General features: G+C 40.1%; 1 protein-coding gene across 1 annotated transcript; it reads right to left on the bottom strand.

Moving 5' to 3' along the window:
* Positions 1–3077: 3077 nt before the first annotated feature.
* LOC127660796 (zinc finger protein 436-like) lies at positions 3078–17878 on the bottom strand. Its single transcript, XM_052151215.1, has 4 exons — positions 17822–17878; positions 12684–12845; positions 12071–12587; positions 3078–6730 (listed from the first exon to the last, which is right to left on the bottom strand). Exons 2-4 carry the CDS (start codon positions 12843–12845, stop codon positions 5652–5654), a joined length of 1758 nt encoding a protein of 585 aa, XP_052007175.1. The 5' UTR covers positions 17822–17878; the 3' UTR covers positions 3078–5651.

Below are 17878 nucleotides of genomic sequence, written 5' to 3'. Positions count from 1 at the left end.
TTGTTTAATAAGCTGGTCCAATACTCACTCTACAACAATAAAACCATTAAAAACATTATACAAACAATCATTAAAAATACTGGATAAAAAACCATACCACTATCACCACTGTAGTATTCTGAGGAAATATCAGTTACTTACTTGGGATAATCTAATTAAATACAAAAACATCTGTTTAATTTACAAAATCAGACATGGTCTAGCACCTCCTCCACTATGTGACTTTATACATCTTAGATCTAGTGAGATTAGGGTAACCAGAGGGGCAGTGAGGGAAGACTGCATTATCCCCCGGAGAAAAACAGCTTTTGGTCAGTCTGTTTTCTCCGTAAGAGCAGCACAGCAATGGAACACAGTGCCTGAAAACATCAGAGAGTCCTTGTCATTCTTTCCATTCAAAAAAAATGCAAACAAATGGCTGGTTGAGAGCCAATCTTGTAGTCACTAATGCTTTCTGTGTACACTTAAACATTGTGTATTTATTTATTTTAATATGAAATGTATTTTTGTGATTTTATACCTGTGGTTATTTTTAAGGTTGCCTTTTTTACATCTGGCTGGGGGACTACCGATGAAAATTAGCACTTCTGAGCTAACTCAGGTACATTTACATTGTTTCAATGTTGATTAATGTACACTGTCCCCTTTCAAAAAAATAAAACAAACAAACAAACAAACAATGTTATTCCTTGGAGTGAGAGTGAACGAGGAGGGCAACATTCGGAGCTGCACTTAGACAGCCAACATGAGCAAAAGTTTCATTCCAGTTAGAAATGAATATCATACAAGGATAAATAGACCTGGTTAATTGCTAGTTCCCCATCTGTCGCTCACTTCAATGTTGTGTCGAAGAAGCAACACTAGGGGTCTCTCTTGAGAGCGCATCTCTGAACTTGAGAAAAGGCCAATGAGAAATTGGCCGGCAGAATTTGCATGTTCCTCCCCTGAACATATATCATATATACGGGTATAAAGGGAGGGAAATATGCGTCTGTCCATTCAGATTTTTTCTTCGGAGCCGAGCGGTTGTGTGATCAGCGAGCTCCATTCACTTACTGTTCCACTCATCTCTACAGAGGCTTTCACCTTCTCTGCGTGGCAGTGTAGCTTTGCCCCTGGGTGCTTCGACAGGGCTCCTGAAAGAGCTATTTTCTCTAAAAGAGCCATACACTGCTGGCGTTGAACGTCCATTTCAGGATGCGTCTTTATAATGATGTCCGTCCGCCCCTGTTTAGTTCTTGGATGCGGTCGATTTCTCTCCGCTTCTGATGGTCATAAGAGCTGTGTATCTGGGCTATGATCACACACAGGCAGCATTTTATGTATGGTTCATGTTCTCAGTGTGAGAACATATCCATGGCAACATTGCAGTTGCTGCTTTCTTTCCTCATGAGAGAAAGCCACTTCAGCCGTCCCTCATAATGCGCCGCCTTGGGGATTGGGGCCGGTGCGGCTGGTGATGAAGGCAATTTTGGGCATATAGTGAGCTTGGTTTCCCCCTACTTAGTAGGTCCACTTTATAAGTGTATGCGATGCATTGTGTGCAATAAAAATATTGCAGGTTTTTAAGAAAATTCAAAATGGCGAACAAATTCATGGTCATATGAATCGAATTGTCTTGAGCCAAGGAATCAGAGGAAATGGGAATTTAGATTCTTGGACCCACGGTTCAAAAGTTATTCACATAAACGTGAGCACAAATTTGGGCAGTCGGTGGCGCTAGAGGGCTTGAGATATAGATACCAATTTTTCTGTTGCCCTCTTTGTGTGTGCCAAATTTCATAACTTTTCCACAAGCGATTCTATGGGATGCCATGGACTCCAAAGCGGATTAATAAAAATAATAATAATAATAAATATAGCTGCAAGCAGTGATACCGGGGTCAAGCCAGTTATCCACACCATGAGCAGAAAAGAAGCTTTGTGACATGAAAGCGTTAAAGAGATATAAGCCAAAATAGCCATTTTTCTATCTCCTGACCTCCTGAGATACAGCCTCAAGTTAAATTTTGCTTGTTTTTCTGCGAATCCGTTGAAGTGCCATTCAAAAACTGTATGTCAGTTGTGTGTATTTTACCTAATGCTGCTGATGCCTAGCTCAAGTCTGTTTGTAGCCTGCTAGCTTTTTTAACATCGCTTATCTATCTGTTTTCAGCTTTTACTCATTAACATCTGCCATTTTTCAGCGCATATTGGGTTTACCCCCACATTATTCTCATTGCGTTTCCACTGCATGCATTCTCTGCATGAATTTGCTTTCTATTTTTATCACGATAAAACTGTGCACATTTTACAGCGTGCACCTGTTTTTCTCCTCTGTATTACCGCTAATCAAGAACAACCATAACAACAAACAATTGTAAGGGGGATTAACATCTATCTCAATCCCTCACTGCTTAGGAACAACCAACAACAAACAATGCAAAGGTATGTCATGGGATCCGTAATTTTTTTTTCCTGCATTGCATGTCATATATTTATTATATCTTCTTCCGTCAGCAGTAAGGGATTCACATGTGATAATGTAAAGAATTAGTCAGGCTGACAAAAGGTTAATGAGTAGGAGACACGCATCCGAATGCTAGTGGAGGTCAGTGAGAAAGAGAAGCCGGTAGATAACATTTCAAATGCAGATAGTACAACGAGCAACACACACACACTTTGGTTCTGATTCTAGAGCCCCCGCAGCATGGCGTTTGGTGACTCACTCAGCAAACGCTAAAATTTTCTAAAATTGTTATTCATGTCAGCACTAATGATGTCCTGCTTTGCCAGTCAGAGATCACTAGAGATACATTTAAAGAGGTGTGTGTACTTGCAAAAACTATGCCAGACACTCTAATATGCTCGGGCCCCCTACCTGCTTGTCGTGGTGACTGGAAAATGTTATTATTTTTATATACTATTGCACAGCCTCAGAGGATAATGCAATTAAACTGTAATACGACAATAGTACATCTACGCATTGAACACAATAAAACTGAAAACGAACAAAAAATTAGGATTCATGGGGATGAAATGTACTTTATTAAACATTCAAATAATATGCAGAAATGTGCAAAATAATACTTTCATGGTAACACACTGTGGCAGGGCGGAGGGCGGTGCCGGATCATGATTCCACACACCCAGCCCCTAATCAGGCCTCAGAGAGGGATAAAGGCCGACTGGAGACTGCATTGGGACAGAGAGAGCGATTTACGGACAGCTGTCCGACACATTTGTGTGTTTGTAGTTTTGTTTCACTTTTATATTAAACTATTATTTATATTGTCAAGCTGGTTCTCGCCACCTCCTTTCCATTAATCCCTTTACACTGGTGCCGAAATCCGGGAAGGAGGAGGGATGAGCCGTAGTGGAGTTCTCGCCACAACCATCCAACACAAAGGAGCAGCCGTGGCCATCCGCTGGAGGACGGAGTATCCCGGCCGCCTGGAAGTGGAGGAACGGCCACCAACCGCGAGGGGAGGAGGGTCTCCCAACCAACCGCCTGGAGCGGTTACCTCTGCCAGGGGCAGGGGTGACTCCTACGTCCACCAAAAATGCGGCGGGGCATTCTGTCCGCCAGGGGCCGGAGGACTGCCTCCAATCCATCCAGGGAGCCATGGCTGTCGTCCATTAGAGGGTGGAGGAGTGGCAAAGGACCAAGCTGTGGCATATCGGAGAACCAGCGAGTAAGTGTTTTTTTTTTCTCTCTCTCCCTTTACCGCTCCATGTTGGCCTTTCCCTCTCTTTTTTAAAATGTTTTGTTAATTTGGCACGATTTGCCGTTACGGTGTGTAGGTGCCACACTTTTTTTGTTTCCCTCCCCTTGTCCCATCCCTCATCCACGTAGACAGGGTTGACCTGCCGGCAGATGGGGCAGAAAGCACGCCCCTCCCCAAGGAAAGAGTCATGCTGGGGGTTCCCCGGCCTGAGCGAACGAGGGAGGAATGTGGCAGGGTGGAGGGCGGGGCCGGGTCATGAGGCTAATCAAGCCTCAGAGAGGCATAAAGGCCAACTGGAGACTGCAGTGAGACAGAGAGAGATTTGCGGACAGCTGTCTGACACATTTGTGTGTTTGTCTTTCTGGTTGAGTTTCATATTAAAATATGATTTACAGTGCATCCAGAAAGTATTCTCAGCCTTTGCCATGACACTCAATATTGAGCTCAGTTGCATCCTGTTTCCACAGATCATCCTTGAGATGTTTCTACAACTTAATTCTGTTGATTGGAAATGATTTGGAAAGGCACATTCCTGTCTATATAAGGTCCCACAGTTAACAGTGCATGTCAGAGCACAAACCAAGCCATGAAGTACAAGGAATTGTCTGTAGACCTCCGAGACAGGACTGTATCGAGGCACAGATCTGGGGACGGGTACAGAAAAATGTCTGCGGCATTGAAGGTCCCAATGAGCACAGTGGCCTCCATCATCCGTAAATGGAAGAAGTTTGGAACCACCAGGACTCTACCTAGAGCTGGCCACCCGGCAAAATTGAGAGATCGGGGGAGAAGGGCCTTAGTCAGGGAGGTGCCCAAGAACCTGATGGTCACTCTGACAGAGCTGCAGCGTTTCTCTGTGGAGAGAGGAGAACCTTCCAGAAGAACAACCATCTTTGCAGCACTCCACCAATCAGGCCTGTATGGTAGAGTGACCAACTCCTCAGTAAAAGTTTTGCCAAAAGGCACCTGAAGGACTCTCAGACCATGAGAAACAAAATTCTCTGGTCTCATGAAACAAAGATTTAACTCTTTGGCCTGAATGGCAAGCGTCATGTCTGGAGGAAACCAGGCACCCTCATCACCTGGCCAATACCATCCCTACAGTGAAGCATGGTGGTGGCAGAATCATGCTGTGGGGATGTTTTTCAGCGGCAGGAACTGGGAGACTAGTCAGGATCGAGGGAAAGATGAATGCAGCAATGTACAGAGACATCCTTGATGAAAACCTGCTCCAGATCGCTCTGGACCTCAGACTGGGGTGAAGGTTCATCTTCCAACAGGACAACGACCCTAAGCACACAGCCAAGATAACAAAGGAGTGGCTTTTTTCTTTCTCTCCCACTACCGCTCCGTGTTGGCCTTTCCCTCTCTTTTTTAAAATGTTTCCATTAATCCCTTTACACTGGTGCCGAAATCCAGGAAGAGGGAGGGATAACCTGTAGTGGAGTTCTCGCCGTTACATCCACCCCAAAGGAGCAGCCGTGGCCATCCCCTGGAGGACGGAGTAGCCCAGCTGCCTGGATGCGGAGGAATAGCCGCAGACCGTGAGGGGAGGAGGGGCTCCCAACCAACCGCATGGAGCAGTTATCGCTGCCAGGGATGGGGGGAACCCTACCATCCACCAAAAATGCGGCGGGGCATTGCGTCCACCAGGGGCTGGAGGACTGCCTCTGATCTGCCCAGGGAGGTGCGGCTGTCATCCATTAGAGGGTGGAGGAGTGGCAGAGGACCAAGCTGCGGTGTATCGGAGAAATAGTAAGTGTTTTTTCCCCCCCTCTTTCTCCTCTCCACACATGAAACAAATTAATACGTACATTGCTGTGCAATAAAATTGGTACATTATAAACAACTTGAGATGTTTATATATTTAATTTTATTCAGTTATCAGAAGTCATGAATGACAGGAAACCTGTAAAGGCATTTTCGGTGGAAAATGTAGATACTTCAGAAGCAGTGAATTCTCTCATGTTTTTTCAGGTTTTGTGACTGAGTGAAACTCTTTTCACAGTGTGAGCACTTGAAAGGTTTTTCTCCAGTATGAATTCTCTCGTGTGTTTTCAGGTGATGTGACCGAGTGAAACTCTTTTCACAGTGTGAGCACTTGTAAGGGTTTTCTCCAGTATGAATTCTCTTGTGTGTTTTCAGGTTTTGTGACTGAGTGAAACTCTTTTCACAGTGTGAGCACTTGTAAGGTTTCTCTCCCGTATGAATTCTCTTGTGTGTTTTCAGGTTTTGTGACTGAGTGAAACTCTTTTCACAGTGTGAGCACTTGTAAGGTTTTTCTCCAGTATGAATTCTCTCGTGTTTTTTCAGGTGTTGTGACTGAGTGAAACTCTTTTCACAGTTTGAGCACTTGAAAGGTTTTTCACCAGTATGAATTCTCTCGTGTTTTTTCAGGTGATGTTTCAGATTGAAACTCTTTTCACAGTGTGAGCACTTGTAAGGTTTTTCTCCAGCATGAATTCTTTGCTGCTGTATCATGCTGCTGGCTGAAATAAAGGTCTTCCCACAGTGCATATGAGCACCCACACCGGTATGTATCTTCTGGTGCATTTTCAAATAGAACAGGCGTGCAAAACGGTTTCCACAAAAAGAACACTTGTAAGGCTTCTCATCTGTGTGAGTTTTCAGATGTTTTCTTAGGCCTGAATACAAAACAAATGTTTTACCACACTTTTCACATTCAAATGGTCTCTCTCCAGAGTGACAGCGGAGATGACCTTTTAGACAAACTGTATATGCAAAACTTTTCCCACACTGATGGCATGTGTAAGGTTTCTCTCCAATATGAACATTCATGTGTTTATTAAACCGGCTTTTATTTGTGAAACTTTTTCCACACTGTGAGCAGGTGAATGTATTTTTGGCTGCTCTTCTTTTATGCTTTTCTGGTGATAAATTCTTCTTAGTCTTTGAGCAACTCAAAGATTTTACTCCAGTTGTGAAATCATGATGTTTCCGACACTGAAGTTTGTCCTCCACTTTATCCAGTTCTTGACGTTTCTCTTTTGCTACAATCAGCTCTACAATAAACACAGTAAATGGACAAAGATCAATTCAAGACAGAGAAATGTAACATCAACTTGAACCTTAATTCAATGTCAGAACACAACAAACATCCAGTATTAATTTTTGATGTTTGCTGTGCAAGCCATTTTTATTTATACCGTTTATTCCGCCTAAAACTGCATTTAATGACTGTAGTCATCAGGGTTTGAAATTAACACCCGCACGATGAAATCGTGTCTTGAGTCGAGGAATACAACAATGTAAGACACTTGAGTGTGCAACGAATGGTTTAGGAGTTATGGGCCAAAACTTAAAATGATCACTTTAGTGCCACCTTGAGGTCGATCGGGCCCAAACTTTGAAATGTTGTAGTACTCTGGGGGACAACCTTCCCTCAAAGTTTCAGCTCTCTACGACTTATGGTTTGGTCAGCATGATCAGTTTTATAGCAGAATAATAATAATAAATATAGCTGCGAGCAGCAATTAACAGGGTTCTTTAAGCACATGCATTAAAAAGGTATTATGTTTTATTTAGCAACCTAAATAAATGTATGTAACCACCTAGATTATAGATGGAATAGACCATTTACAGCCAATGCAGGCAATTTACTAAGGAAATAAATGTTTTTTAAAGCTTTTTAAAGCTCATAGCACCACCTATGATCTGATATCCATAAAAGTCTACATGCTTGTTTAGAATCATGTCACATGTGCTCACCTCATTAAGAGAAGTTCTAAGTTTTTGTTTAGGAATTATGGGTTTATTTGTACTCTTGACCATGCCCATTTTCTAAATGACACTGTTATAGCTACCCAAAGGGTAAATTTAAACATTTATTTTTAATAATTCTTGACCTAGAGATTCCAGAGAATTGTACTGCATTGGTTTTATTGAGGTTGAGTGAAAAACCTAGGACTAGTTCATAAAAGTATTTTTTTACATAATCGCAAAAATTTAATGAAAGGTTGCATTCGAAGGCCGATTGCGTCACTGATGCGTGACAAATGCTGACCCAATTCGAAGGCTCCTTCAAATGCGGCCTCCAAATATGTCCTTCATTTCCCATGAAATGAAGGATACAACAGATGGATCCTTCACAGCCTTGACTACCCCAGAATTCATTGTACACCAGTGACGACTAGGGTTGTGCCGATGGACGATATCATCGTCCATCGTGATGGCTGACCAACATCACAATGTCGAGCCACCATCGTGATGCCACGCCCCCTTTTGCGAGTCTTGCTAGTGTGACTCACTAATCCTAGTCTCTTCTATAGTTAACCTAAAAACTTTGCAGGGATTGCTCTGTAAATTAAATTGAGAATATAACTAATGCATATATGCTATTTTAAATACTGTACTATATGCCAGAGACGTGACGTGTTAGTCTGTGAAAATACCGTGTCAGGCAGGCTACACAAATATTGATCTGGACATTGTTAGCTTCTTGTCTTTTTTTTACATGTCTTACACTGTACATTTAGATTAAAATATTTTATGTTGTAGGCTACAAGAAAATAGCCTTTATTAATTAATTATTAGTAGTTGTAGCGTCTCAGAAAATATTGCTCATTGTCACATAGCTCTTGTATACACTGAAGCGGCAGTTTAAGATAAACCCAGACCAGCTGAACGTCAAATAACTTTTGTCTGGTTAATACTTTTAAAGAAAAATTTCCTTGGCCATAAATCCATAATGTCAAATCAAATGAAAGAAACAAGGTGAATATGAATAACACACATTTATTAAAACATAGAAGAACAACAAATAAAGAACAAGAAAACGGGAACAACACTCAGACCGAAACTTCGGCATTAACATTTCACTTATAATTAGCAGCACAATTAACTTCAGCACAGGCTACAAAATAAATTATGTTATGGAAATATTGTAAAGTGGTCATATGAACTACACAAATGAACGTTTAAAAAATAATATTCAAAATCGAATAGCTCCGCAACGGATGGCGAAAAATGCGTAAAGAAGTCTAATATCTTTCACCATAGACCATGTTTAAATTTCATTGTTTCTGGCCAGAAATACCAACATATTCACTTTATCTGGTTTTAATAAGCTGCGGATTGGAGTAACTACACTACCTGCTGTGCTGAAGACCCGCTCTGATGGAGTACTGGTAGCACATATGCACAGATATTTCCGTGCTAATCTTGCCATGAACGGAAACCTTTTGTCGTTCGTTTTCCACCAAGTCAGCGGGTCCTCTTCCCCATCAATGGCCATTTCCTGCAGGTACATGGTCATTTCTGCCTCCACCTTTTGCTCATCAGTGAGTGTGGCTGTGGCTGCTCTTCACAAGAAGGCTGCCCAAAGACGACTTTTTTTTCTTAGGCGCAATATATTAAAAAGCCCGGATGAGTACTAATTAGTTGGGCTAGTAAAATAACGAAATTATAGTTTTTCAGTAGAAAAAAAATATCTATGTAAAGGGATATATTAAAATAAAAAGTGCTTAAAAGTGCACAACTCTTCTTAAGTGGAAGAAATATTTTTCCCCCTTACGTGCAACCTATTGGAAAGCGCGGATGAGTCAGTTGGGATAGTAAAATAACGAAATTATAGTTTTTAAGTGGAAAATAGTATTTATGTAAACAGATATATTAAAATAAAAAGTGCACAACTCTTCTTAAGTGAAAGCTAAAAAAAAAATGCTTCACGTGTCGTGCAACCTACTGATAAAGCGCCGACGATGGGTTGGGTTAGTAAAATAACGAAATTATAATTTTTCATATAATTTTTGAAAATTATATGACGATATCATCGTCCATCGCGATGTTTTACTGTCAACATCGTCAACTGCCAATTTAGGGGACATCGCCCAACCCTAGTGACGACACTATTTTTTTTTGAGAGAAATTGCCGAATTACACTTTTTAACCCAAGTATTATGTTTCAACTTACTCAAATATGTAATGACACAAAAGTAAAAAAAATCCTTTAAAGTAGTTCAAATCTTGACTTATAGCTTACTAAGATGCGATTATATATATATATATATATATATATATATATATATATATATTTTTTTTTTTTCAGACAGTTTAATATAACTTTCAAAAAAGTCCAATACACAGTCACTCGGCAGCTGTCACAGTTGTGACAAGGACAGTCCTCCATAGGCTAGACTGTCCCAATTAACAATGCTCAGTTTGACCTTAGACAAAGACACTCCATGCCAAATTTCAACTCAGTCAGACTAACGGTTGCATAGTTAGAGCTGTTTTATGATTTTTCCTGTTATAGCATCAAACTCCATGTTTTCTTTTTTTAATGTGACCTCGGATTGAGCTCATACACATGTGTATTGAGTTCGGTGAAAATATCTCATTTTGGTTGGGCGTTATAGCCATTTTAGTACAAATGGCCTACCCTTTTCGAACGTTTTGGCACCCCTTAGCGACCGTGTGTTGAAATGTTTTGATAATTATTGATAATCAGACTCCAGAGTATATTTCTGCACTGGGTTGGTTCCAATCGGCGAAAAACATAGGACTAGATCGCAAAAGTAGTTTTTTAAGATTATCTGAAATATTTACAGAAAGGTTTGACAGACACCAATGCTTCTTGAGGCAACTTTGATTAGAATGAGAAGAGCTATCAGGTGATATATATTCCTTTTTTTTCACAACACTGCATTATATACAACCATTAACACCTACAAAAATTGTGATAGCACCACCTAGTGGCCGATTCTTTTTAAACTTTGCACAACCCTCTCAGACCAAGAATCAAATAGGTCCACCAAGTTTCGTTCCTATCGGTCATTGTTAACCATGTCTAAAAGCTGCTGAAATTTGATTGGTTGATGGCAGCTGAGACAAAGACAATGTATGCAAATTTTGAAGTCAATTGGATTAACGGTTTCATAGTTACAACCAATTTCAATTACAGACAGTTTTTTGGGTATTATAGCGCCTCTCACATAAGCATGCCAAATTTGGTGAAAATATCTAATTTCCTACTGCTCTCTCTCCACCGGTGCTCCATTAATGGTGATGGGGCTGTGTTCTCCGTCTTTCCTCCTGAGGTCCACTACAAGCTCCTTGGTTTTACTGACGTTGAGGGAGAGGTTGTGCTCCTGACACCAGCGTGTCAGAGTGTGCACCTCCTCTCTGTAGGCTGTTTCATCATTGTCAGTGATCAGAGATGTGTGCCCATTGTAGGCGCTTCCGGCGATGGACTGGGTTCATCATGGGCACTCTGACCGGCCTTCGGCTACGCAGCCCATTTACATCAGGGTGCGATGCACTACGTGTTGTGACACATTCCTCCAGTAACCATCATTCAAAAGTTACTTTTGTCGGTTCAGACCAGATTGTATAGCCTTCGTTTCCCTCATGTATCGATATGGTAAATGGTCGGCACTTATATAGCGCCTTTTTAAGTCTTAACGGTATTCAAAGCACTTTACACTGCGTCTCATTCACCCATACACACCCACATTCATACACCAATGGTGGCAGAGCTGCTATGTAAGGTATGTAAGCTAGCCTGCCATTGGGAGCAATTTAGGGTTCAGTTTCTTGACCAAGGACACTTCGGCATGTGGAATCATGTGGGCCGGGATTCGAACCACCAACCTTGCGATTAGTGGCCGACCCGCTCTACCAACTGAGCCACAGCCGCCCCTATAGTCCTTGGGCGCCCAACACCCTGTCGGACCAGTGTCGGTAGGTACTCACCACTGCTGACCAGGAGCACCCCACAAGCCGTTTCAGAGATGCTCTGACCCAGTCCTCTGGCCATAAAAATTTGGCCCTTGTCAAAGTCACTCAGGTCTTTACTCCTGCCTATTTCTCCCGCAACTCGTTGACAACGAGAACTGATTTTTCGCTTACCATCGAATCTACCCAGACCTTGACATGTGGATTTGTTAGGAGATTATCAACGTTATTTACTCATAATGTATTGGCTTATCATTGTACATATCTGTTAACATCTCAGTAAATGTAGTTTAGTGCTTCATGACCCTTTAAAATACAGGTTATGTTCTTTACAATGGTGGGTCACCACTTACTATCCATTGAAAAAATCCAACAAAGTATGACGAAATAGAATAATAAAATGTGCTTTATTCATTCTTTGCAGCTTTCTTTTTCTTAAGTTGGAGGGCAAGTGCACATCATCACTTTTTTTCCACCTCTGCTACGCTGGTGGATCCAAAAACGTGCCGCACCGCTGGTAAAAAAAAAAAAAGCAGTGCAAAAAACATTGGAGTACATGCACCTTTTTAAACCTTCTTGCAGCAGTGAACTGTTTTGAGTGATAAAACGACTTGTAAAATGACAGTCCATTAATAAGAAAATGTAAATCGTTAAAGGAAGAAACATACCTGAAGATAAATAATCATCTTCAACACCCTGTTTTTCCTCTGCCATGTTTTCTTCTTTTATCTCCTCCTCCTTCACTTCGATATTCACTGGCAGCATCTGCTGTTCTCCAGCATTACTGACATTAGCAAGAGACTCTGTGGAGGTTTGATCATCACCATCATCTTCATTACCATGTTGTTCCTCTACTTTGATTTCTCCTCTCCTCTTAATCAGGTTCCTGCAGTCCAGCAGCTTCACTGAACACATCTTCACTGGTGTCTGCAGCATCTGCTGTTCTACAGCGTTACAGTCAGAAGTCAGAGACTCTGTAGGGGTTTGATCACCCTGATTATCGTCAGTAGAACAGAGTAAAGTCAGCTGTGAGTCCTGTGTGTCTCTGGATCTCTGTTCAGAGAGTCTGTCCAGCAGTCGCTGTGGTGTGGACTGATCTCTGCCGCTCCACACTGAATCCTGACATTCTGTGGAGGTCCCATCAGTCACACACACTGAAGATTGACAGGAAACCTTTCCCAGCTCCTGACCAACACAACACAATCCCATCTGTACCGTTCATCGTATCACATAATTTGAAAGCATACAATCTCAACTGTAAGGATGAAATGAATGTTTAACCTGTAACCTGTCGTCTCTCTTCATCAGCTTTGTCTTCAGTGATGTCACCTCTTTCTTCAGCTGAGAGATTTCTGAGATGAAATCATCAATATCCAGCATGGACAGATCAGTTCCTACTGATTTACAGCAGATCACATCCACCTGCTCTCTCATGATGAACATCTGAACACAAAAACATCATCCTTATAATGGACTGACATTCAAACTACTCAAAAAGATTTTTATAGGATTATATACAGCTCTGTTAAATAACTGTTTTTGATATGGTAGCCTATAAATATAAATATGTGGAGTTTGGTTTCATTTTCCTGACTGCAGGAATATTATCAGATTTTATAACAAGCTTTAACATATACTCGCCTTCATTTAACTAATTTACATTTATGCATTTGGCAGATGCTTTTATCCAAAGGGACTTACAGTGCACTTATTACAGGGACAATCCCCCCGGAGCAACCTGGAGTTAAGTGTCTTACTCAAGGACACAATGGTGGTGACTGTAGTGATCAAACCAGCAACCTTCTGATTACCAGTTATGTGCTTTAGCCCACTACGCCACCACCACTCCTCAACAAGCCGATTCATTTAACGAGCTCAATTATCAGAAACTAAATATGATATTCTCACATTTCTGCTTGTTTCTCCTGGAACTGAATATTTTAAAGCGACCATCACAAAACTGCTACAAACGGCGATGATGAGATTATTTTACGATAATTAGAAATACACATCAAAATAATAAAAATCCCACAAATTAAGTTAAACACATTGAACACATACAGAAATTAGTTCTTCTGTCATCTTGTGTTTAACAGGGCTTTTCTGTCTCCTACTGGACTAGAGTGTGGATGCATTTGAGAAAACGAATTTTGGGTTGCGTTGTTAAAATCTGGTGATTTTGGGAGCTGTTTTTTGCGACACTATTTTCTAGTACACTTGTGTAGAACTAATGTAAATACAGATTGTTTCAAAAGTTCAATTTGATATTAGAATGTATTAAAGGCATTGTAACAATTGCCAAAATAAGCTTTTCTTCATTATCAAAAATTGTTGTTTGGTTGATTACATTTACATTCATGCATTTGGCAGAAGCTTTTATCCAAAGTGACTTACAGTGCACTTATTACAGGGACAATCCCCCCGGAGCAACCTGGAGTTAAGTGTCTTACTCAAGGACACAATGGTGGTGACTGTGGGGATCAAACCAGTAACCTTCTGATTACCAGTTATGTGCTTTAGCCCACTATGCCACCACCACTCCCATTAACTACCTACATGTAAAAAGTGTAGCGCATCAAAAGTTTTACCGATATAGCTAAATCTACTATTGCTAAACACAGCCTTTGTGATTCACAGAGCTATCTTACATCTTCAAGAGGCTTTGAATAAAATGCACGAGTCATATGAACTGTTTTAATGGTGTTTTTATGGTTCTTCTATGTAATGTTTGGAGCTTGACAGTAACAAACATGACTAACGTACAGTATCGGACTTGGATCGTGCTCATAAGATCAATACCGATCCAGGTATCAGATCGATGCATCCCTGTCTACCTTTAAGCAGCAAGGAAAATTCCAGAAAATTATGTTAAGCCTTTAGACAATTAGCTTCTGATAGGAGGTGTACTGAACTGGAGGTGTACCTGTGAATGTACTTCAAGGACTACCTTCGAACTCAGTGCCTCTTTGCTTGACATCATGGGAAAATCAGAATAAATCAGGCAAGACCTCAGAAAAAAACATTGTGGACCTCCACAAGTATGGTTCATCCTTGGGAGCAATTTCCAAACTCCTGAAGGTGCCACGTTCATCTGTACAAACAATAGTGCGCAAGTATAAACACCATGTGACCACACAGCATCATACTGCTCAGGAAGGAGACGCATTCTGTCTCCTAGAGATGAACGTAGTTTGGTGTGAAAAGTGCAAATCAATCACAGAACAACAGCAAAGGACCTTGTGAAGATGCTGGAGGAAACAGGTAGACGAGTATCTAGATCCACAGCAAAACCAGTCCTATATGGACATCACCTGAAAGGCTGCTTAGCAAGGAAGAAGCCGCTGCTCCAAAACCACCATAAAAAAGCCAGACTACAGTTTGCAAGTGCACATGGGGACAAAGATCTTGAGAAATGTCATCTGGTCTGATGAAACAAATATTGAACTGTTTGGCCATAATGACCATCAATATGTTTGGAGGAGAAAGGGGGAGTCTTGCAAGCCAAAAAACACCATCCCGACCGTGAATCATGAGGGTGCAGCATCATGTTGGGGGGTGCTTTGCTGCAGGAGGGACTGGTGCACTTCACAAGATAGATGACATCATGAGGAAGGAACATTATCTGGATATATTGAAGCAACATCTCAAGACATCAGACAGGAAGTTAAAGCTCGGACACAAATGGGTCTTCCAAATGAACAATGACCCCAAGCACACCTCCAGAGTTGTGGCAAAATGGCTTAAGGACAACAAAGTCAAAGTATTGGTGTGGTCATCACAAAGTCTTGACCTCAATCCGAGGCCATCAAACCTGACTCAGTTACACCAGTTCTGTCTGGAGGAATGGGACAAAATTCCAGCAACTTATTGTGAGAAGCTTCTAGAAGAATCCCCAAAACAATTTAAAGGCAATGCTGCCAAATACTGACAAAGTGTATGTAAACTTCTGACCCACTGGGAATGTGATGAAAGAAGTAACAGCTGAAATAAATCATTCTCTCGACTATTATTCTGATATTTCACATTCTTAAAATAAAGTCGTGATCCGAACTGACCTAAGACAGGGAATGTTTTCTAGGATTAAATGTCTGGAATTGTGACATTTAAATATGTGATTTTAAATGTATTTACTAAGGTGTATGTTAACTGTACATCCTTGAAAGCCAATTTATTGTACGTGAAGCATTACTTGGGACTGTTATGGATTGGTCTTAATGGCACACCTGCACGGATCCGATGCTGCAAACACATCTGTGTCGTGACACTTCCAGGAGTGCCAACATAAATATCTCGTATCATGCACCAGTTATCGATAAGTGCAAGGAGAACAAATGAATGGCCACTCTTTGCGATTAATTTGATTGCGGTAACCATCCTTTCATTTATTAAACTTGCCTTTCCTCACCTTTCAAAATAATAGACGGCAGTCATTGATTTAGCCCACAATACAAAAAACACAATTTCTGTGCATAAAGAAGTTTTAAATAATAATAAATACACAATACTAGGACAGCAGTGAGCAGTGAGCAGTGTGCTTTTTTTGGAACGCTAACATATAAACCAATTCTACAAGATTATTTTTTCGCTTACTTTTGATAAAAATGCAGGCAAAATTCCCTGTATTCAATTAAATAAATTACCAAATGAAAAAATAATATTGCTAGGCCAATTTAATTGCCTTATATTTACACAAACTAACGACTGATGACGTTCTCACAATGTTCTACATGTTTTTCAAGACTATCAGAACTATTTGTCCAATGCCGAGTTCAATTTCAAAGCTTTTGAACATTTTTAAACTTTTAAATATTTTAAATCGAACCCTCTTTACCTCGAATCAAGTTTGCTGAGCTTCTTCAGAAAATGTTAATTTTTATATTTTATAATATGATGCTAAAATTAATTTTAGATGACAATCAAGTTGGTTGTTAAAAGTTGCTGGAGAAATATGCGGGACATGATGCAGTTGTGATGCTTTAGATTAGATGATTGTTTAAAATATTGAATATGAGGAATGTATCATACATGTAACACTGATATTACACGCATCAATGTTTCTTTAATATCTGTGCAAACATCATAAACACATCCATGATGATCCTGAGACTGAAAGTTTCCCCCAATACTTGCTGCAGGTCGCCACCTTGAACAGGGTCATGGCGATTTCGGGTCGTAACCGATGGCAACCTGCGATAGACGCAACATCAGGACCGATATTACAGTCCCATCAGAAGAGCAACTGCTCACTTTAGATTGCATTTATTTGTGAAATTATAATTACAGTAAGCTGACAAATTTTAATGAATTGTCTCACTAATCTCCCCATTTTACCAAAACTTTGAGGGGGAAAATTAGGGACATCTGGGAGGTGAAATGTACACAATTAGTGATATACACACATTTCTGTATGGAAACAGCTTAAGGGCAGGTTTATTCTGCGATAAACGAAAACTTATGTGACAAAGTGTTTTTTAAGCATGTTGTCATGCACACTATTTTTATCGATAAAACGCCATTTGAATGGGAACAGGCTGAAGATGGCAAATTGTTTAAATTATGTTAAAGTTGAAAAAGCTATTTTTTTTTCCATATAGTTTTATTATCTTCCGTCAGGTCCACTGATAAATTATTAACGTTTTTAGCATTAAAAACATTTTCGCCCTCACTCTGGCCTGATACTGATCAAGTTGTGTGTTCCCTCGCAATAAATTTACAATGGTATCCATATTTTAACAATGATATTCCAAGTGACACAACACTAATAACACAGTAAACTTATTATGTTATGTGTTATTATGGTTTAACCACAAATATCATAGTTTAACTGTGGATTGAATCGTTGTATTTGAAGTAAAACCATAGTAACCTCAAGATTAGCCATGATAAATCTATAGTGCAATAAAAACACACTGAAGCCAAAAAACATATAATAGTAAAATCATGGCTTTACTATAGTAGTTACCATGACAGTGTAATGTTTTAGTTTTTTGGGGACCAAAACCATGTTTTAATATAGATTATCCATGGTTAACCTTTAATAATATTTTTTTTATTACAAATACAATGGTTAAACTACCACAGTAATCCTAGTTGAACTATAGTTATTATAGTACAACCATAATAAATCACAAAATTAGTTTTTTTAACAGTATAACACAGTATTCGTTTTCCTGTAGTACTATAGTTTCACTACGAATATCGTGGTATGGTTACTGTAGTAAAATTATGGTAAATTTACAGCGATGGAAAGTAAAACTATTTCAGAAAACAAATCCAACGATTTTTGTTTGTTTCTCTTGAAACTGAATATTTGAAAGAGTCCGTCACAAAACCGCCACAAACGACGATAATTATCTTCAATTGCGATCATTAAAACGCCAAAGACAGAAAAACAACATGCACGGATACACAAACATTACCTCACGAATGACGTTAAACACATTCAAACACTAACGGACACATGCTTCTTCTTCTTC

The sequence above is a fragment of the Xyrauchen texanus genome, chromosome 20 (assembly GCF_025860055.1).
Source record: "Xyrauchen texanus isolate HMW12.3.18 chromosome 20, RBS_HiC_50CHRs, whole genome shotgun sequence".
Taxonomy (NCBI): Eukaryota; Metazoa; Chordata; class Actinopteri; order Cypriniformes; family Catostomidae; genus Xyrauchen; species Xyrauchen texanus.
The sequence above is the reverse complement of the archived record's forward strand: the minus strand, read 5'-3'. Positions and strand labels throughout refer to the sequence as shown.